The following is a 21,449-nucleotide window of genomic DNA, read 5'->3' as shown; positions in this document are numbered from 1 at the left end:
AGAGTTTTAACATAGATGTTTAGAAAAGGTTTTCCCCCCTTTCAGGTTAAAGAATCTGAATGAGTATAGTGAATTTTGTTAATCTGTATGATCGTCTATAAATATTAATGTGCAAACAGAAATATGTATTATTTTCCACAGCAAAAAAAAGTAGAGATGGTTAAATTAATTGCTTTATTCAAAAGAAATTAATATATCTCATTTTGTTTTTATTTGGAAACCGCTTCTGAATTTTGTGCTTGTGATAGAAAATTAAAACTCTGATTTTGGTTTTTGGTTTGTTGTTATAGAAAGGGCTAGTGTATGTTATTGTATAAAAGTGCAAAGTTCAGGTTGTAATGTTATATTCAATTGTGCTAAAGAGAGTTGGAAACCGATGCTTTTTTTCTCTCTTTCTCCCTTTCTACCCCTCACTTTCTCTTTTTTCCCTTTTCTCTTCCTCCAGTTCCCATTATTATTATTTTCCTTTGTATTTTATATTCTGAAAAACTAATAACAATGCAATGTGGAAAAATAAAAGGGTGAATGGTAGGGTCCCTCCCTTCCTTCCTTCCTTCCTTCCTTCCTTCCTTCCTTCCTTCCTTCCTTTTTCTTCCTTCCTTCTGCCACTGCAACAACCACCCTGGAGTTTTCCTCATCAGGATTTCGGGAGTGATTAATATTCACAACAGCTTCTTGCATAGATAGGGAAGGAGAGGGGAGGACCTGATCTTGCTGAATTAGCTTTAAAAATAATTTGGTGCTCCTTTGAATATTTTTTGCCTTACCTGATGAATCTGACAGTTGGGGAGCATCAGCATCTGCAACTGAAGTTAAACTGAATTAGTGAAATACAAACTATAAAAAATAGGTAAATTCAGATCATTTTTTTTAAAAAAATAGGCAAATACATGAGTTACATAGCAATTATGGATGTTTACATTCACAAGGTATATTAGATTTCTTATCTAACAGTTCTTACAAATTTCTATAAATTTCTTTTTGGAAGAAGAAGAACTGCTATCATCAAGCTCCCTTCGTCCAGTGCGCTCCCACAGGGAGGGTCTTCTCAGGGTGCCGCTGGTAAGATTGCCGGCGGGTAACACCCAGGGGGAGGGCCTTCTCAGTGGGTGCGCCTGCCCTCTGGAACCAGCTGCCCGTGGAGCTGAGGACTGCCCCTGACCTCCGTTCATTCCACCGGGACCTGAAGACCTGGCTCTTCGAGCTCTCTGACCCAGGCTGAGAATTTTAATTTTAATTTTAATTGGGGGCTTTTATTTTTTCAGGGACTGTTGTAATTTTTTTTAATCGTTTTTAACTTTTGTATTTCTTGTTTTGATTACCCTGTAAACCGCCCTGAGTCCCTCGGGAAAGGGCGGTATACAAATCTAATTAAATAAATAAAATAATAAATATTAAACTACTCCTAAGATACTAAGCTATTTGAAAAGGATATCAAGATCACTGATGTAAAAGGCCACTCAAGGAGGGCTAGGACAGACATGCTACCCATGTTCTGCTCCCATCAGAGGCCATCCAATAGAGCCATCAAGTCCATCTCAGCGCTAGATCCCAGCCTGAAACATGACTGGAAAGGATCTAAGGTAATAATTTCTTCCAGGGCTCTTCAAACCTCTACTACCGGCTTGGCAGCACTTTTCATCTTGTTGGTCTCTGCATAAAGTCCTCTCCTTTCATCATCTTCATCTCTACTTTTCAATCCTGGTTTGTTTTTCATATGTGAAAGTTGAAGGTAGAAGACCTTGCCTGACCAACTGTGGGGCTTTCAGGTGTTGAATGGGTGTATCACAACATACACAATTTATTTTCCAACTATATCCTAAATGCGAGGAGTTTTGCATACCATTTTATCAAAGCAAAACCCCTAATTTAGATAAAAGTTGTTTTGGGTTTTCCCAATTGTATATAAGTTGGTTTCAGGCACTGAGTTTTAGGAGCCATATTTCAGCTAGATGTAAATTGGGTTTCAATGGTGCCATGTCACCATTCAATCTTTTTAGCCTTTTCTTCTCTAGCCTATGTAGTTTAATGAAATTGCAGCCCCCTAGATCTTTGGACAACTTTTCAAGGGTGGGTGGGTTGTGCCCTCCTTCAAGAACGCTGCTGTTTCTACAGAGGCCAGTCTCATGCCATCCAACAGAACCTCAAGCAAACTAAAGCAGATCTTCACGATGCAACAAGGCTCAAATGGGATTTCTTCTTGGGATTAATACTGTTCCTGGGATATTTCTTGGATACCAGATTTGGATACCAAGTGTAGAAATGTACTCGTGTGTTTTTAGATATTTGGTGACTGTACTTTCCTGAAATCAGCTCTCACTTCCTTTCCACTTGAGGCTTCTGCAAGAGAATGTGTCTTTGGATCGAATCTGGGTAGGTCATCAGGGACAGATGTTTTGTCTTCTATGCTTTCAGATTCATGCTGGAGCCCATCTTCAGGGAATTTCTCTCAAGCAGAGTTTGTGCTTTGGGTTGTTCTGTGTGTGGTATTTATATGGTACCTGTTGTGTGTGGCTTTTTAGATGTTGATTGGGGTGTAAATGGTTGGCTATTAAGTCATTGGCTATTGTTTGCTTGTGCTGCCAAGTCCTCGCCTCCTGAGTACTTGATAAGCTGGTGGCAAATCAGCATTCCAGTTATTGACGAGGATCCCATTTACCAGGCTTCAATCACCTCTCTAGCTGTTTTTTTTTGCCTGCTCGTCCAACAATCTTAATAGATGCAAATGATATCCTTCTTTGTTCTCTTTAACCAGCACTGCATAGCCTGCTCTCTTCTGTAACAGCAGCAAACCATCACCACCTGTAAGATATTCTAATATTGCATCATGTCAGGAAACACTAAGAGACTGAATCATGTTAGTTCCTGACCTGGTAACTTTCAAGTTCTCTTATGCTACCAGCCTCTCCAAGGAGGCTGGACCCATTAGACTGCTCTGCCTTGGGCGATTAATGGATGCAAAATTCATCCGATGGTCAGGGTGTTTGTGGCTCTGATGCGTCCCCTCCTCATTAAGTCATTTGTAGATCCCACCATTCTGGACACTGTTCTGACTAGCACTTATAATGTTACCTAGTTTGGGTAATGAAACAGCTGCAAGCTCAGAGAACACCAAGTGTCCCACATTTCAAATCTTAGCTTCAAATATTCTGTTTGATTGGATACTTTCCGTCCAGTTTGCCAACTTTCTTTTTTAGGGAGGATGGTTGAAAAGGTGGTGACAAACAGCAAACAGATTATTCTACCCTTTTCACTCAGGTTTCAAGCCCAGATATGAGACAGAAAAAGCATTGGTCACTTTCGTGGATGGCCACTGATGAGACAGGGATGGACGTGGTGCATCCATCCTTGCTTTTCTTGACCTTTTGGCTGCTTTGGATACCATGGTATCCTTAGGGAGTTGAGGGTGTGTGGGTGGTACAGTTCTCTACTGATTCATCTCCTTCCTCCAAGGCTTGTTGCAATGAGTGTTGATAGGGACTGAGAGGTCCATCTCACAGCCCTCCTTTGTGGGGTGTTGCAGGGCTTGGTAATTTCTCTGCTACTTTTGAATATTTATATGAAAACCCTGGGAGTGATCATTCATTACTAAGGGATGAGATGTCATCAGTATGTGGATGATATCCAGTTATATATCTCCCTCCCAGGTGAAGTGAGTGATGATACGGATGTTTTCCCTTGGGGCCAGGAGGCTGTGGAGGCCTGAATGGGGAATAACAGACTTGAGCTGAACCTCGGTAAGACAGAGTGGCTGTGCTTGGGCCCCTCTGCACCCATAAATTTAGCATCTTTGGTTTTTTATAGGGTTGCACTATCCAGACAGAAAGCATGCAGAATCTGGGGGTCCTCCTATACTCACAATTGCTGTCCAAATAGTATGTGGCAGCCATAGCTAGGTGGACCTTTGTTCAACTGTGCATTATGCAATAGTTATACCCTTTCCTGGATAGGGAGAATCTCCATTCAGTCATTTATGCCCTGGTTATCTCCCATTTGAACTATTGCAATGTGCTCTCCATGGGGCTATCTTTGAACGGGCAGCTGCTTCACTGGTATGGAATATAGCCTCATGGGCAATCTTGGGAGCTCAAAGAAGAGTACATGTAACACTTTTACTGCATGAGTTTCTGTAATGGACATGTCTCCATTCTCCTCTCCGGATGCTAGTTTGGAGGAAGAGGATGAGCTGGTCCCTGGCACCTCCAGGGAGGATAGACCAGTGAGCCAGGGGTCTGTTGGAGATTCAGTTCAGGGAGCAGTCAGCTCCAGCTCATCAGAGGAACTACAGCTGAAAGAACTGGACTGGCAGCCAGCTGAGCTTGGGCAGAGAGAATCCCAGATACAACAAGTTAACTTGGAGGCTCCAGGTGAGGAGTGAGAGCAGCTGTGGTCAGCGTGGATGAAGATTTCAATAAACACCTTTAGCCTACTGTGGTGTGTGCATGTATGAGTGGAATAACACAGTTTCATAGAATGCCAGTCTGCTTCTGGGTACAATTCAAGGTATTAGTCATGGGCCAAGTTACCTACGGAGCCACCTTAATCCCATTACTTCAGCACATCCCATCTTGTCATGCAGAGAATGTATGTCAGGGACTCCATCAGATAAAAATTCCCACTGGTGGTGTCCAAGTAGAGCGCCTTCTCTGCCATTGCCCCCACCATGTGCTGCCCCACCTCTCCTGGCCTATTGGAAATGTTATAGAAGCATGGCTCTGCAGTCTTCCTTGGGATGCACAGAAGAGCATGCTTCTATAGAGTGGTTAGCACCCTGAAAGCCAACTCCATGCCTTTTAATTAATTTTTGATAGTAATTTTTAATCCATTCTTGCCTTTTAAGATTGTAAGTTTTATTTATAAAATTTTTACATTTTAATATTGTTTTATGTGTACACCATCCCTTCCTTTTAGGAAGAGGAACCGTTTTAAAAATTTGATAAGTAAATAAAACCTTTAAGTATATTCTTTAAATTTAGATCAATGAACTGTTCGATTCAACTTGACTTTTTTCTTTTCTTTTTTTCCCTCTTTTCTCAGTGATAGGAAAGTGCCAAACTGAGTGACAGAGCAGATTCAAAGCAGGTCCAAGACTAGAAGGAATCTCAGACTAGAAGGAAAACTCCTCTCTGAAATCCCAGGGACCCACTGCTAATCCTGGTCAACATCAATAAATTAGTTGAACACGATTCAGCAGGAGACAGCTACCCAAATCACAACTGGTGTTTATTTCCGGTTGATGTTACATGAGAAAACTTTTCTGTAATATGTTGGATTTTCTTACCTTGCTGTAAAGTTTCTTCAAGTTTATTAGCAACATCATTTATATTGCTTTTTTGAAGGACATGAATGCACACCTTTGGAGCATCTTCTCCATAATTTTGAATCAGAAGATCTACAACTTCTTGCTTGTTAGCTTTTTCCAATGAAGCTTTAAAAATGTTTGGCTTTCCACTGTGGTCAATATTCATTAGCCGCCATTTGAATTCTTCAAATTGATTCTCAAAGAGGTCATTCAATCTTTTGTAAAGTTCTTCTCTCACAGTGCTGTTCATGTCAGTTATGATAGATTATACCTGACCTAAAATTAAAATTAGACAATTAAACTGATATTTTATAGAAAATGTGGAGAGAGAGAGAGAGTAAAGCAAATATTTTGGGAAGCTTGTCTCAGAGCTGCTTTGGGGGATGGCTTCCCCAAAGCCTAGTAAGACCCAGGAGAGGCCTGCAGTCTCCCAAATGCCACCTGATTAAGACAGAGCCCCAGCCAATAAGGGTGGCTTCCATCTTTTGCAAAACATCATCACTGGATTAATCACTGAGCTCTGAATGGGACAACTTGCCACAGCCAAATCGTTGCAGCCAGCTTGCCCCACCCAACTCGCTATGGCCAACTCACCATTGCTAACTGGCTATGGATGACTTGCCGTCGGACAACTCGCCATGAGACAATTTAACAATTCAATTTAATTATTTATAGTGAATAAAAATGTTTTAATGCTTATCATTCAGATTTCATTTTGCTCCTCCTTTTGAATCCTTTCTCTAATGATTCCATTCCACCATTTCTTTCAAATTAGTGTAACTCGTCCTGCAGAGAGTTGTCCTGCAGAGAGGTGGTCGTGGTGAGTTGTCCCACAATGAGTTGGCCGTGGCAAGTTGGCTGTGGAGAGATGGCAAATTGGTCATTGGCTGCAGGGTATTGTCATAGATCCCGTTGAGCTTTCTCCCTGATCAGCTCTAGTTTCTCTTCCTCTTCTGGTTTCAAGGATTAAAAAGTAGCTCTGTTCCCAGCTTCAGTAAGCCAGGTTCTTCCTTTTGTTCCTTTGATGCTTGTCTTGACTCCTTTTAGGAACCAACTTCTCCTGCTGCTGTTTGCAATGTGTGGCTAAAGCTTTGAGTTTTCGTGCCACCCAGCAAGGCAAGGCAACAGGGTGGAAAAGGACACAGACAGGGCGGCAGATGGGGGGCTGAGCTGCATCCCCCCCCATGGGACCACAGGTCTGTGCAGCCTGTCAAGCACTCAAATTTTGATCATGTGACCACAGAGGGCTGCAATGGCTATAACTTCAGGTATGAGTAGTAAGTCCCTTCATTCGGTGCCATTGTAATTTCAAATGGGCAGTGAACAAATGATCATAAGTTGAGGACTTACTGTAAAGTCTTTACATTACCTGTAAAGAAAATGAGGTGAGGCACAGAACGAAGATGTATCTGGTTATAATTTAAGAGACAGTGTCAGATGGCACTCAACAAACACACTAGTGAGGAACTGCTGAAGATCTTCGGGGTTCTAATGGTGTTTATGATGGGTTAGATCCATGGTGGCGAAAGAGCCCTCTCTGTGGGCACACGTGCTGTCGCCCCAGTCCTAGGCCTTCAGCTGGGTTTTATAAAACCTTTTTGCTTTAGGCCTCCACCACTGTGTGCAAAAAAAAGGTTCAATCAATCAATAAATTTCAACTTCTCATGGGAAAAAAAAAGATCTCGCAAAGTTGGAATTGATTGATTGAACTTTTTAGTCCCACCCAGTCTGCCGTTACCACCACAGCCATGCCCACCCAATGGGCCACACCCAGCCAGTAGGCCACACCCAACCAATCCCACCTGGCACCCGACAATACATAAGAGGGTTTTGGGTTGTAGTTTGGGCACACAGTCTCTAAAAGGTTCACCATCCCTGGGTTAGATTAAAGCCTTTGGGACGTGTAGCTGCTCATTTTGCCATACAGGAAAATACAACCCAAAGCAGCAAAGATAAAATTACAGTAGGAACTATAAACTATAGCAAGAATCGTACGAAGCTACAATGCCATCAATGACCAGGTAATATGGATTAATCTTTGTAGACAACCCTTTAATATACAGTAACAATGATTCAAGTTTGTGTTTCAAACACAGATGCAGATTAGGAGACTGATGAGCTTTATGATCAAGTTCAATTTGAAATCGACAGAACATGCAAGTACGTGCTGCTCATGATTGGAGACTGCAAAAGGAACATGAAAGAGAAAAATGTAGTTAGATTGTATGGCTGAGGAAATTGAAATAAAGCAGCCGACTGTTCATTTTCTGCCATGTAGTTTCTGCTAGATGATTAGACTGTAGTCAAATAACCCAAATTATATCTCTTCATAGACATCACGAGATGGAGTATATAGAAAAAATTGAGTACATTTAGAGGAGGAGGAGGAGGGGGAGATATTATATGCCCTCTATTTTCAAGGGGAACATCAGGAATTGCTTTGAAATCCTTAACCTCATTGATAAAGAACCAGAGGAATTATGGAAAGACATTCAAAAAGTTGTTTAAAAAGAGTGTGAAAAGAGACTGCCAGACTAGATGTTAAAGTAACTGTGGAAACTGTAGAGAAGAGAAGCCAAACCCCAGAAAGACAAAAATGTCAAAATATCAGTTTCAGAGAGCTATGAAAAGAGACAAGAAGCAGAATTAGAACATCTGTAAAGAATCTGATGTAACAAAGAGTGCTGAGAAGCACAGACAATTTACCACCAAAATATAGGTTTAAACGTGAGCTTGTGCCAGTATCTAGTTATGTCCACTTCTTTCTTTTTTTTCCACAAGCATCACTTCAGGCACCTCTTCTGATTCTTCCTTTGACAGAACAATTCAGTTTGTCAAGGAAGAGTCTAGGACAGTGATGGCGAACCCTTTAGAGACCGAGTGCCCAAACTGCAACCCCAAACCCACTTATTTATCGCTGGGTGCCAGATGGGCAAGGCCCATTGGGTGGCCATGGCTGTGGTGGTCATGGCATTAGGTGGGTGTGGCCAAGATGGGCATGGTCACCTCAATGTTGCTCCTGGGGAGTGCCGCCTGCGGGGGGTGGGCAGGGTTGGGAGAGATGCAGGGGGTCTCTGGTAGGTGACAAATAGATTTAAGACAGACATGTCAAACACAAGGCCCGGGGACCAGATCCAGCCCGCGAAGTGGTTTCATGTGGCCCGCGAAGCCATACTGGAAACAGTGAGGGAACGGCCCCCACTGCCTTGGCCCTGGCCCAGAGACCCTCCTCCTGCCAGAGACCCTCAGATCTGTCCCACTCCTGCCCAGGCCCCCATAGGCACCCTTGATGCGAACAATGTAGAGCTGGCCACGCCCACCCAGTAGGCCATATGCACTCTAGCCACGCCCACCCAGTAGGCCACGCCCACCCTGGCCATACCCACCCGGCCCCCTGAGGGCAACCGCAATGCTGATGCGGCCCTCAATGAAATTGAGTTTGACACCCCTGATTTAAGGAATTAGATCTGCCTGAAGAACTATGGACAGAGGTTCGTAACATTGTACAAGAGGTAGCAACCAAAACCATCCCAAAGAAAAAGAAATGCAAGAAAGCAAAATGGCTGTCTGAGGAAGCTTTGCAAATAGCTGAGGAAAGGAGGGAAGCGAAAGGCAAGGGAGAAAAAGAAAGATACGCCCAATTGAATGCAGAATTCCAGAGAATAGCTAGAAGAGATAAGAATGCCTTCTTAAATGAACAGTGCAAAGAAATAGAAGAAAACAATAGAATAGGGAGGACCAGAGATCTTTTCAAGAAAATTGGAGAGATGAAGGGAATGTTTCATGCAAAAATGGGCATGATAAAGGACCAAAATGGCAGGGACCTAACAGAGGCAGAAGAGATTGAGAAGAGGTGGCAAAATTACACAGAAGAACTATACAAGAATGAGCTTAACGTCCCTGATAATCACAATGAGGTGGTCACTGACCTCGAGCCAGACATCCTAGAATGTGAAGTGAAGTGGGCCTTAGAAAAGCTGAGCAACAACAAAGCTAGTGGAGGTGACAGTATTCCAGCTGAGCTATTCAAAATCTTAAAAGACGATGCAGTAAAAGTGCTACACTCAATTTGCCAGCAAATTTGGAAAACTCAACAGTGGCCACAGGATTGGAAAAGATCAGTTTACATTCCAATTCCAAAGAAAGGCAGTGCCAAAGAATGTTCAAACTATCGCACCATTGCACTCATTTCTCATGCTAGTAAAGTTATGCTTAAAATCCTACAAGCTAGACTCCAGCAGTATGTGGATCGAGAACTACCAGAAGTACAGGCAGGATTTCGAAGAGGCAGAGGAACTAGAGATCAAATTGCCAACATACGCTGGATCATGGAGAAAGCTAGAGAGTTCCAGAAAAACATCTACTTCTGCTTCATCGACTATGCTAAAGCTTTTGATTGTGTGGATCACAACAAACTGTGGCAAGTTCTTAAAGAGATCGGAGTACCAGACCATCTTATTTGTCTCTTGAGAAACCTATATGTGGGCCAAGAAGCAACAGTGAGAACTGGACACGGAACCACTGATTGGTTCAAAATTGGGAAAGGAGTCCGGAAAGGCTGTATACTGTCGCCCTGCCTATTTAATTTATGTGCAGAGCACATCATGAGAAAGGCAGGGCTAGATGAATCAAAAGTTGGAATTAAGATTGCCGGGAGAAATATCAACAACCTAAGATATGCAGATGATACCACTCTAATGGCAGAAAGTGAAGAAGAACTAAAGAGCCTCTTGTTGCGGGTGAAGAAGGAGAGTGCAAAAGTTGGGTTGAAACTTGACATTAAAAAAACCAAGATCATGGCATCCGGCCCTCTGAATTCCTGGCAAATAGATGGGGAAGAAATGGAGGAAGTGACAGATTTTTTTTTCCTGGGCTCCAAGATCAATGCAGTTTGAGACTGTAGCCAAGAAATTAAAAGACGCTTGCTCCTCAGGAGGAAAGCCATGGCAAATCTTGACAGCACACTAAAAAGCAGAGACATTACCCTGTCAACAAAAGTGCGTATAGTCAAGGCTATAGTCTTTCCAGTTGCAATGTATGGCAGTGAAAGTTGGACCATAAGAAAGGCTGAGCACCAAAGAATTGAGGCCTTTGAACTATAGTGTTGGAGAAGACTCTTGCGCTGAAGATGTTACCTAGCCTGATAACAAAATGTTCGCAAATCAGCCCACAAAGTTACAGGTATAAATCCAATGCTGAACTGCAAAGCCCATTCCCTTTTCTGCCTGCTGTAAAGAGCAGTTTCACTTTCACAGACACAGGTATTAATTACTCCAACCCTCTTCCTGCTATGGTCTTCCCAGTTGCAATGTATGGCAGTGAAAGTTGGACCATAAAAAAGGCTGAGCACCGAAGAAATGAGGCCTTTGAACTATGGTGCTAGAGAAGACTCCTGTGAGTCCCTTGGACTGCAAGGCGATCAAACCGGTCAGTCCTAGAGGAGATCAACCCTGACTGCTCTTTAGAAGGCTAGATCCTGAAGCTAAAACTCAAATACTTTGGCCACCTAATGAGAAGGAAGGACTCACTGGAGAAGAGCCTAATGCTGGGAAAGACTGAGGGCAATAGAAGAAGGGGACGACAGAGAATGAGGTGGCTGGATGGAGTCACTGAAGCAGTAGGCGTGAGCTTAAATGGACTCCAGAAGATGGTAGAGGATAGGAAGGCCTGGAGGAATGTTGTCCATAGGGTCGCGATAGGTCGGACACTACTTCGCAGCTAACAACAACAACTGGTAGGTGAGGTGGCAGGCAGGAGGCTCGTCCTGTGAGGTGAAGCAAGGCAGGGTCGGGGTGTCATTGCCATGGGACAAGGCAAGGGCTGGGGCAGCTGCTGCCTGACACCATCAGCCCCCCCCCACACAGAGGCCAGCGAGTGCATGGGGGCCAATGGTGTCTGTCAGCAGCCTCAATGGGCATATTCTAGGGCTCCGCAGGCCACTGCCAACAGTTCAAAGAAGCCGCCTCTGAGATGGATGGTTGGCTGACAGCTGAGGAGGTGATGCAGTGGGTCGTGCCCCGAAAAAAGAAAGCATGTGAGGCCAGGAGGGATGGGATGTGGGGGAGGGAAACCAGTCATGCCGGGGTGCATCTGGCCACGTGGGACCTCGGCGAGGTAGGAGGCAGCTAGTTGAAGAGGGACAGTTGCCATCTCCGGGGCATGGCGTACATGCCCACAGAGAGGGCTCTGAGTGCCGCCTCTGGCATGCGTGCCATAGGTTCACCACCACTGGTCTAGGATTTTTGCTGAGGAAAAAGCCACTTTAGAAGAAGCATATGCAATGCCTTTAACACTTTTCTATTCCAGGTTTCAATAGGACACCAAGAGGAAACTGTCTAATCAGATCCATAAAAACTCTGGGATGGACTACCGTATTTTCCGGTGTATAAGACGACTTTTTAACCCTTGAAAATCACCTCAAAACTTGGGGGGTCGTCTTATACGCCCAGTCGTCTTATATGCCAGAAAATCAGTGGGTGGCGTCTGGCGGGAGCCAGCAAGGCAGTCCTGCGCACGCGCGCACTCCCCGGCTGCTCCTTAGCAGCTGGGGAGTGCGCGCGTGTGCAGGACTGCCCTGCCGGCTCCCGTCCGACGCTCTTCCCTCTTGAGGCAGCTGGTGCCTCAAGAGGAAAGAGCCGCCTCCCGTCCAACGCTCTTCCCTCTTGCGGCAGCTGCGGCCTCAAGAGGGAAGAGCCGCCTCCCGTCCAACGCTCTTCCCTCTTGCGGCAGCTGTGGCCTCAAGAGGGAAGAGCCGGCTCCCGTCCAACGCTCTTCCCTCTTGAGGCAGCAGCTGCCTCAAGAGGGAAGAGCGTCGGACGGGAGCCGGCAGGGAAGTCCTGCTCCCATCCGACGCTGCACTTCCGCCGGGCGGTGCTAGCCGAGACAAGCCAGCAGGCAGCTGCCGTGAGCGCGGCGCTGAGGGGCAGCGGCAGGACGGCCAGCAGCCTCCCACGCAGCAGCCGCCGGCTCAGCAACAGGTCTGAGCGCAGGAGCCGCACCGCCAGGCTGCCCAGGAAAAGCAGCCACACCGAGAGGCTGCACGCCCAGTCCAGCTCCATGAGGGGCAGGGCGGGAAGCCGGCTGGGAAGAGGGACCGGGAGCCCGGGCCGAGTGCGCCTCGGCCGATGGTGAGAGGGAAGCGGCACATGAAAAAGAGGCTGCGGGCGGAGCTGCCCCGCCCTGCGCCGAATGGGAGAAGTTGAAGGCCTGGGGGGGGGAAGCAGGAGGGGCGCCGGCCGTGGCGGGGTGGCGGCTGCCCTCCGGCACTGCCTGCCGCCCGGGAAACGCTGCGCCTCGGGGGCTGGCAGAAGCACGGGAGAAGCGGGAGGGCCGGCGGGGCCAGTCGGGCCTTTGCCTCCTCTGCAACGGACAGGGAGGGCAGGGCATGTAAGTATTTTCCGGCGTATAAGACAAAAAACCTTGAAAAACTTCTTTAAAGTAGGGGGTCGTCTTATACGCCGGGTCGTCTTATACGCCGGAAAATACGGTATTTAATGAGACCATCCTGCCACAGAAGTTGATAGCAGGAGTGAGCTGATCATGACAAATGATGGATACAAACAAAATGGATTAAAAAAAAAATGAAACTCAGTTCTCACTCAAAGCACAAGTGACCAGATTAAAATTATCCTATTTCAGAGACATTATGGAAAGGTCTGGCTCTCTGGAAAAGTTCTAGTCCCTCTTTAAGCATGAAAGCTGACGCTGGGCGACTTTGGGCCAGTCATTTTCTCTTAGCCCAATTCACCTTAAAGAAGAACAGGAGGAGAAAGAAGGAGGAGGAAGTATTAGGTATGTTTGCTGCCTTGGGTTATTGATAAAAGGAGATCCATTTACTACCAGGGGTTTCCTCTATCACAAACTGATTTGTTTCCACTTAAAATTGTACAGACATTTATCCCAATGCAGACCCCACCCAGAACCTGGTGCTTCTGTCTATATACTTTACTACTTCACTTCACTGCTGAAGTTTGGATTTCTTCCAAACAATAATAAATACATAAGGGAAAATAAGGTTTCTGGGTAGAGTCAAGGGGCAGTTTCCCCACAGCATGTTATCATCTGGAAGATGGGAAATGGCTCTCACTGGAATGACTGTCACACTCTGGAATGCAAATGAAATTTATTTTGCTCCTATTCTTCCATTGTTAATTTCAGTAACAACTAAATAATTTTAATTATTGAGATCAGTACAACAATGGGTATATAAATACATTGCTTGTTATAGGGAGTTTGATTAATGTATCTTGTTTTGCAAAAGATTCAGGCCTTCCTTGCTCCATTTTGTTTGCCTTTGGAAGGGCACTTGGTCAAAGTCTATGAACACCTCACAATTGGCTTGAGCAGCCAGTTCTGCAAGATTTGAGTTCTGCTAATGTCTTGCATTGGCTAAGAGCAAAAACTGCCACAGCAGGCTGAATTGTTCACCCTCTGGTTCTGAGAATATGGAGAGATTGAGCTGCTTGCAGCATGACTGGAGGAACAGCTGATGCAAGATGACTTGCATCTCATAAGCAGGGTCATAAAATTGTCTGGCTGAAGCATGGCAAGCATCATTAAGATGGCCTCAAAATGCACTTAGTTGGAGTTGAAAGTGAAAACTTAAAGCAGTTGCCTCAGAAAAGGTTCAGCATTGCAGAAGGAAGGAGTCATGTTAGTCTAAATGTTTATCAAACTACTCCAAGAACCATTATGAACCAAAGTTCATGGTCTTCCTTATTATACACTAATATTCAGAATATGGGAAACAATACATTTTATGTATACAGTTGAATAAATATAAAGAAAAACTGGTGGGATAGATCCCACAACTGGGAACATGGCAATTAAAGGATACAAGTTGCTCAGAAATAGAATGGAGAGAGGAGCTTCCCTGTGTTAAAAGTATTCACAAGTATTCAGAAATCCAAATGAAAGAACTCTATAACATTGTAAAGTGCTGTGGATTAAGATAAAAACAGTACTATTGTTGGTGCCTAGTATTCCCCCAACCACCACCAATGAGAAGATGTAGAGGATGATTCCGCACAGGGCTTTTTTTCTCATAGAACGCTCAGAACGGAGTTCCGGCACCTTTTTTGGATGGAACCTTGTAGGGTAGGCAAGGCGGGTTGTATGACATGTGTGAGTTCCGGCACCTTTTTCTTTTACAAAAAAAGCACTGATTCTGCAAAACAAAATGCAGAACTTTCAAAGACGCCTAAAGCTTGAGCAATAGGAGTCTAACAGTGCAGAAAAATCCTGGATTCCGAGAGGGGGAAAAGTGACTGCTCCCCCCAAGTAGTGAGTTCATTTGTCCACTGGTCCACTTGTCTGAGTGTTTACAATTCTCTTTTTCTCTTTTGTGATTGTGATTCAATTTCTCCAAGAAAAGTACATAAATCATCTTTGTACCAGTTTACGTATCATAGCAAAAAAGAAAAGAAACTGTTCTTATTTTCCTGATAACAACTTACATGGTGCTTTAAATTCCTTATTCTTTGACCATTTGGAGGTCTTCCTGCCACAAAAAAATTTCACCGCTCCCTGGCACACCCAAATCTGAGAAGGTCTGGCATTTCACAGGAGTCCTTGCATGATACAAGGTACAAGTAGCTGTGCTCAGTTCCAGGGTGAAGGCACCAAGGAAGCCTGCATCATCTTCTGTGGAAGGGTTGGATATGTTGTAATGGTGTCCAGTTCATGGGGTACAGCCATCTCCAGGTTATAACTTGCAGTAGTTTGGAATGCAAATGTGTCCCCTGTTAAATAGTGGGTTCTTTGGTGCAGGAATGAAGATGCGAAGCTGAGTACAGGATAACTCATACTATATTTCATGCTGGAACTGTACTGAGGCAAAGGCTGCAACCAGCCGCAATATATAGTCTAGCCCCTAGGCAGCAGCCAATAGGTTTGAATCACCCATTGCCGCCTGGGGATAGCCAATTGCAGCACAGGAGACTGGTAGTCTGGGTTGCTGGAGAGCCATTAGCTGCTCCAGCAACCCATGTGGTATATCACAAGAGCCCAGTACTTAACATCCCCAATTTTCTTTCTCCAACATGGGGGGGAGAGGCAATTGCACACGCAAGTCCACGTAGACTTAGGATTGGAGGGCATTTTTAGCATTGCAGGGAAGCAATTCTTATTTAGGGGTAGCCAGGGCTTTTTTTGTCATAGAATGCTGAAAACGGAGTTCCAACACCTTTTTTGAATGGAACCTTGTAGGGTAGGCAAGGTGGGTTGTATGACATATGTGAGTTCCGGCACCTTTTTCTTTTACAAAAAAAGCACTGGGGGTAGCAATCGTTAAACTCCGCTGAATATGTTACCTAGCCTGATAACGAAATGTTCGGAAATCAGCCCACAAAGTTACAGGTATAAATCCAATGCTGAACTGCAAAGCCCATTCCCTTTTCTGCCTGCTGTAAAGAGCAGTTTCACTTTCACAGACACAGGTATTAATTACTTCAACCCTCTTCCTGCTATGGTCTTCCCAGTTGCAATGTATGGCAGTGAAAGTTGGACCATAAAAAAGGCTGAGCGCCAAAGAATTGAGGCCTTTGAACTCTGGTGCTGGAGAAGACTCCTGCGAGTCCCTTGGACTGCAAGGCGATTAAACCGGTCAGTCCTAGAGGAGATCAACCCTGACTGCTCTTTAGAAGGCTAGATCCTGAAGCTAAAACTCAAATACTTTGGCCACCTAATGAGAAGGAAGGACTCACTGGAGAAGAGCCTAATTCTGGGAAAGGTTGAGGGCAAGAGAAGAAGGGGACGACAGAGAATGAGGTGGCTGGATGGAGTCACTGAAGCAGTAGGCGTGAGCTTAAATGGACTCCAGAAGATGGTAGAGGACAGGAAGGCCTGGAGGAACATTGTCCATAGGGTCGCGATAGGTCGGACACGACTTTGCAGCTAACAACAACTTCCTGCTTGTATTTCCTGTCTGTTTCTTTACTGTTGATGATTAATCCTAAAAGGCAGAAGATATCCACTACTTCAGTACAGATAGTCCTTGACTTATGACTGTACTGGAGCCTGCCCGTTACAATTGTAAGTTGTGACAGTGGGTCATCATGTGACCAGACCCAATTTTTAAGCTCTTTTTCTGTCAGCCAGAAAACAAATACCAATGGGTGTGTTTTTGCCCAAAACAGGAAGTAAAACTTTTAGCAAAAAATCTCATAAATCCAATGTGATTGAGGAAAGCATGCAGGTGAGTGACTAACGAGAAAGGCCTCTGCAGGAGCAGAGTTCTGCTCAGGTAAGCCTAGATTTCATTTTAACATCAGTGTGGAGACAACTATGGCCTACGACAATATTAGGCCACAGGACTTCAGCTGTTGGATTACACAGAGGCCCATAAACAGTCAGTCACTAAACTAAACATTAGGTAGAAGGACTGTTCATTGAATACGGAGTGTATTACCCCAGACCAGAAGCAATAAGTTATTCTAGCCTCCTCCCTCACCATGAAAAATCAGGATGAGGATCTACCTCTCCAGGAGTGGCAACTAACAATGGAGAAGGAGATAATCCAGGGAGCTCTTAATCTCATTCAGAAAGAGAAGGATTGCAGCCATACTTTTTTAATGAAGAAATTGTTGTATCCTGACTCTCTACATTTCCAGAAAGAAGTATTCTGGACTAGTTCTTGCAAAATGTAACATAAATATTTAATTGACAACTGAAACAGACTCTTTAAATTTGCTGCCTCCCAATCCAAGAGCACAGAAAATGCCAAAGGAAGTTCCCTCCCATTCATGAATTGCAATGGGAGGAGAAGCCCTGAAAGTAGATATTCTCTGTGAGGGTTTGCACCCCACAGAGCAAGAGGCACCCACTCTCATAGCCTCTGGACTACCTACTTTTCCAGAAGGCCCTTGAGACTGGACTGTTGTGGGGCTTCTGGTGGCAGGAATGGAATTATTACCGTATTTTCCGGCGTATAAGACTACTTTTTAACCCATGAAGATCTTCTCAAAAGTCAGGGGTCGTCTTATACGCCGGGTGCTGAAAATTTAGGGACAGGGCTGGCTGGAAAACCTGGAGCGGATCTCCCATTTAGTCTGCGCAGGGAAAGCGGGACTAATTGGAGAAGAAGCTGCAGTCTGTGATTTTTTACAGGCTGGGGTCTGGGCGTCTTTCCTTCTAAAGTTGAAGAGCAGCTGTAGTATATCCCAACTTGAAAGGCAGGTGGGGAAGGCAGCAGCCAGAGCACGGCTTAGCTCTAAGGACACATTTGACTCAGGAACTGGGCGGGCTGGCTGGAAAACCTGGAGCGGATCTCCCATTTGGTCTTTTTTTTTAAAAAAAATCCCATTTATATCCTGCCCTTCTCCGAAGACTCTGGGTGGCTTACAATTTAAAGCACAAATCAATGTGCTTAGCAATAGCCTTCATTCTGTGTATATGCCTGTTTATTAGGGCTTTCACCACCACCACCCCCAAGCAGCATTATTACAAAGTCAGCTTATTGCCCCCAACAATCTGGGTCCTCATTTTACCTACCTTGGAAGGATGGAAAGCTGAGTCAACCTTGAGCCTGGTGGGATGCGAACCTGCACTAATTGCAGGCAGCTGGTGTTTCCCTTACTCTGTGCAGGGAAAGCTTTAGAGTGAATTAGGAAAAGTGAAAAAGTGAATTAGGAAAATAGGGAACGGTTGCTGGAATTGGGTATGTGTAGTTTAACGAAGAGAAGGGTGAGGGGTGACATGATAGCAGTGATCCAATATCTCAGGGGCTGCCACAAAGCAGAGGGAGCCAAGCTATTCTCCAAAGCACCTGAAAGCAGGACAAGAAGCAATGGATGGAAACTAGTCAAGGAGAGAAGCAACCTAGAACTAAGGAGAAACTTCCTGACAGTTAGAACAATTAACAAGTGGAACAACCTGCCTCCAGAAGTGGTGAATGCTCCAACACTGGAAGTTTTTAAGAAGAGACTGGACAGCCATTTGTCTGAAATGGTATAGGGTTTCCTGCCTTAGCAGGGGGTTGGACTAGATGACCTCCAAGGTCCCTTCCATCTTCTTCTTCTTCTTCTTCTTCTTCTTCTTCTTCTTCTTCTTATTATTATTATTATTATTATTATTATTATTATTATTATTATTATAGTTTAATCCACTTGCACTGTTTTATGTTTACATGTTTGATGACAAACAGCCTTATGTTTATAAGTGACAGTTTTCCTACTAAGCACCTGCATGTCATAAGCATTTGAATTAAAATTACCATATTAAAATCAAATCTGTTTTTTAATTTTTATTTGGTGTGCGTTGGAAGAGGGGTAGTCTTATACGGCGAGTATAGCCCAAACCCTATAATTTAACAGGAAATGTAGGGGGTCGTCTTATACGCCCAGTCGTCTTATACGCCGTAAAATACAGTACTCTTCTATGATTAACTTCACTTTTAGGCTGTATGCCAAATTTTATTCTGTTGTGTTCTTTTATTGCTGAACTGGATCTTGTGGTTCCTCCTATATATTGTAACCATTTAAAGATTTCAGTGGAGGGGACCACTACTGCACATTCTTAAATATATGAACAAATATACAGAAGAAAAGAACTGTTTTGGGGGGAACCCTTTGGCAATATTTTGGGGTTGGGACTTTTTTAGAAGTCTTGCTTTTGATAGATGAAAAACTTGTTCACAATCCTCAATGACCCTCCAATAGATGCTCACAAGGAGGTCAGGATAGGCAGAAAAAAGCCTCATTCTGCCAGCAGATCCAAACTTCCAGCAGAGGTCTCCTTGTGCTACCAAAGAGTTGCACAGACAAGGAAGGTTACTGAGAGCAGTAAGAGTCACACAAGAGTATACTGAGTTGTAAAAGCAAAAAGTATTTTACTTTTGAGGTAGTGTAAAATCAAAAATGCACAGTCAAAAATAAACAGTCCAGGTCATAAACAATAGCAACAGTCCAAAGAGTAATCCAAACTACAAAGTCTTCTTACCGGTCCAGAGGTCAATACACAGTTCAGGTTTACAACAGTAGTAAACCAACAGCAGAGCAAAAACAGTAATAGTAGAGATCAGTGAATTCAGAGAGAGAGAGAGAAGCTACGTTCCTAGCTTCCTCTTATGGCCATGAGAACACTTACACACCCATTGGCCAATTAACATCTTAAAGACATAACATCATGGTTAATATATTTTCAACCCAACATTGTAGGCTAACACCATATGCCTAACACTCTTACTCCATCCTCTTCTCCAATGAGACCCTGTGATGGACCACAACAAACCCCAGCCCTTGCCAGCTTCTCCCCTCCTTGGCAGCTCCCAGACAACCATCAGGAACAGCAAAGAGGACAAACCTCTCTCCTTCCCTACAACTTTCTCACCAGGCAAAATGTTGAGGGGAGCATCTTCATCTCCCCTCCCCCCAGTGGCGTAGCGTGGGTTGTCAGCACCCGGGGCAATTTGCACCCCCTAACCCGGTGACGTCATGGCACCGCCGAAAAGACGCGCCCCGCAGCGGCGTAGACTTTCCAAGAAGAGTCGCGCGCATGCGGGATGCTTCCGGGTCCCTCTCGAGGGCGGCTGGGCGGGGCTCCGACCTGCAAGAGCCGCTGCATTCAAGCTCGCACGTGAGCCCCGCTAAATAAAGCCACGCATGCGCACGAAGCTAGGCCAGCCGGCCGGCGGGTCCATCTTCGCTCGGCCAAGCCTGCCGGGGCGCCTGCGGGGCGCTTGCGGTTGGCCTGAGCCTGGGCGGAGAGTTGGGCGCTTCTATTTATTTTATTCAGTTTATGTGGCCGCCCATCTCACCTGCCGGACTCGTTTCGCTTTGCAAGAAAGAGCAGCTCGAGAGCGGAGCCAAGCCGACTCTGTGCAGCCCTTGGGGCTCCCTGAGCAGCTCAGTGCGAGCGCGCCCCCCCAGATGTTGCGCCCGGTGCGGCCGGGCCCCCCTGCACCCCCCACGCTACGCCACTGCCTCCCCCCCACACCACTTTCCCAAGCTGACAACTCCAACATACTGTACTTTGTTAGGCAGACTCAGACTCAACAGACTAGAACTGATGGATATGTGTCACCTGGCACATAAAACCTTTTTCCTTCTTTCTCAGAAGGCACATGTTTCCTGGTAAACTAATGCCCCAGTCCTCACCTCTTCTGCTGAAGCATGTGATTAAACTTTTGTGGGAGGACAGCACGCACACACACCAGAGAAAGAAATATTTTGGGAATATTAAAAGGCAGAATATTATATTTTCCCAAGGGATCTTAAAGACAGAAAAGCAGGGCCAGTTTTTTCTTAATAGCCCCCAGTAGGAAGTCAGGAAACCACCTTTTAGAAATGCAGATCTGTTAATCCCATTCAGCCCCATTCATGAGCAAAAATCTCTCTGTGCTTATAGGCTGATAGTGGAAATCAGGGTCCCTCACGTTTCCTCCCTGCACGAATTATGCTGACATGTTTTTCTCAAAGGCCTTATATTTTTGCAAAGCATTGGGCCAGAACGGTCTATCATGCACACAACTGGGTTACATAAAATCCAGCCCTCCTATATTTAAGCACTTAGGATGACAGGCTTACCTTTTTGTGGCAAAAAATGGAGTCTGAAACTAAATTGGTCCTGTATTGGTAAGCAGACAATAAAATGCTGTCCTTCGCAAGCCTCCTGTTAAAAGCACTTTCGTTTTCAAAAGTGCCCCTCCCTTCCTTATTGCATTTATTGTATGAGTCCGTTTCCTCTGCGTTGTCTTGGGGCAGCTGCTTCAAGAGAGGAAGTTTCACAGCCGTTCTGCTTAATCAGTCATATCAAATAACAGGGCTGTAAAAGCCTTGAAAAGATGCCTTTAAGCAAAGGTTTAAATGAAGACACGTACCCGCTGCTTCACTCAATGTCTTGCAGTAATACTTTTCCTGATTCTTTCTCAACCTCCTGCAGAGTTGTAATACCAGGAAAGGGTCTTGGGGGCATGTGCAGATTCTTTTTCTCCTCTTTTCAAGAGATGGAGGAGGCCAAGGACCTGAAGACAAAACAGTTCTGAGAGTTGAAGGTGCTCTAGAGAAAAGGTGCCCTCCTTTTCCCCTTTTAGCTTTGTAAGAGAAGTATTTGCCTAACTCAGGGGTAGGCAACCTTGGCTCTTTTATGACTCGTGGACTACAACTCCCAGAATTCCTGAGCCAGCTGGATCAGGAATTCTGGGAGTTGAAGT

At 44.9% G+C, this 21,449-nt stretch overlaps 1 protein-coding gene across 1 annotated transcript in view; it reads right to left on the bottom strand.

Annotated features, from left to right (window-relative positions):
- Positions 1-20,909, bottom strand: part of LOC310632475 (NACHT, LRR and PYD domains-containing protein 12-like) — an 84,289-nt gene extending 63,380 nt beyond the window's left edge. The window contains exons 1-3 of the mRNA XM_083349695.1: positions 20,824-20,909; positions 5,282-5,578; positions 768-806 (exon numbers count right to left, since the gene is read on the bottom strand). Coding sequence (XP_083205821.1) covers positions 768-806; positions 5,282-5,552 — 310 coding nt within the window. The 5' untranslated portion in view covers positions 5,553-5,578; positions 20,824-20,909. The remainder of the gene's footprint in view (positions 1-767; positions 807-5,281; positions 5,579-20,823) is intronic.
- Between the last annotated feature and the right edge of the window lie 540 nt (positions 20,910-21,449).

This window comes from Vipera ursinii (genome assembly GCF_947247035.1).
Source record: "Vipera ursinii genome assembly, chromosome: 1".
Taxonomy (NCBI): domain Eukaryota; kingdom Metazoa; phylum Chordata; class Lepidosauria; order Squamata; family Viperidae; genus Vipera; species Vipera ursinii.
The sequence above is the reverse complement of the archived record's forward strand: the minus strand, read 5'-3'. Positions and strand labels throughout refer to the sequence as shown.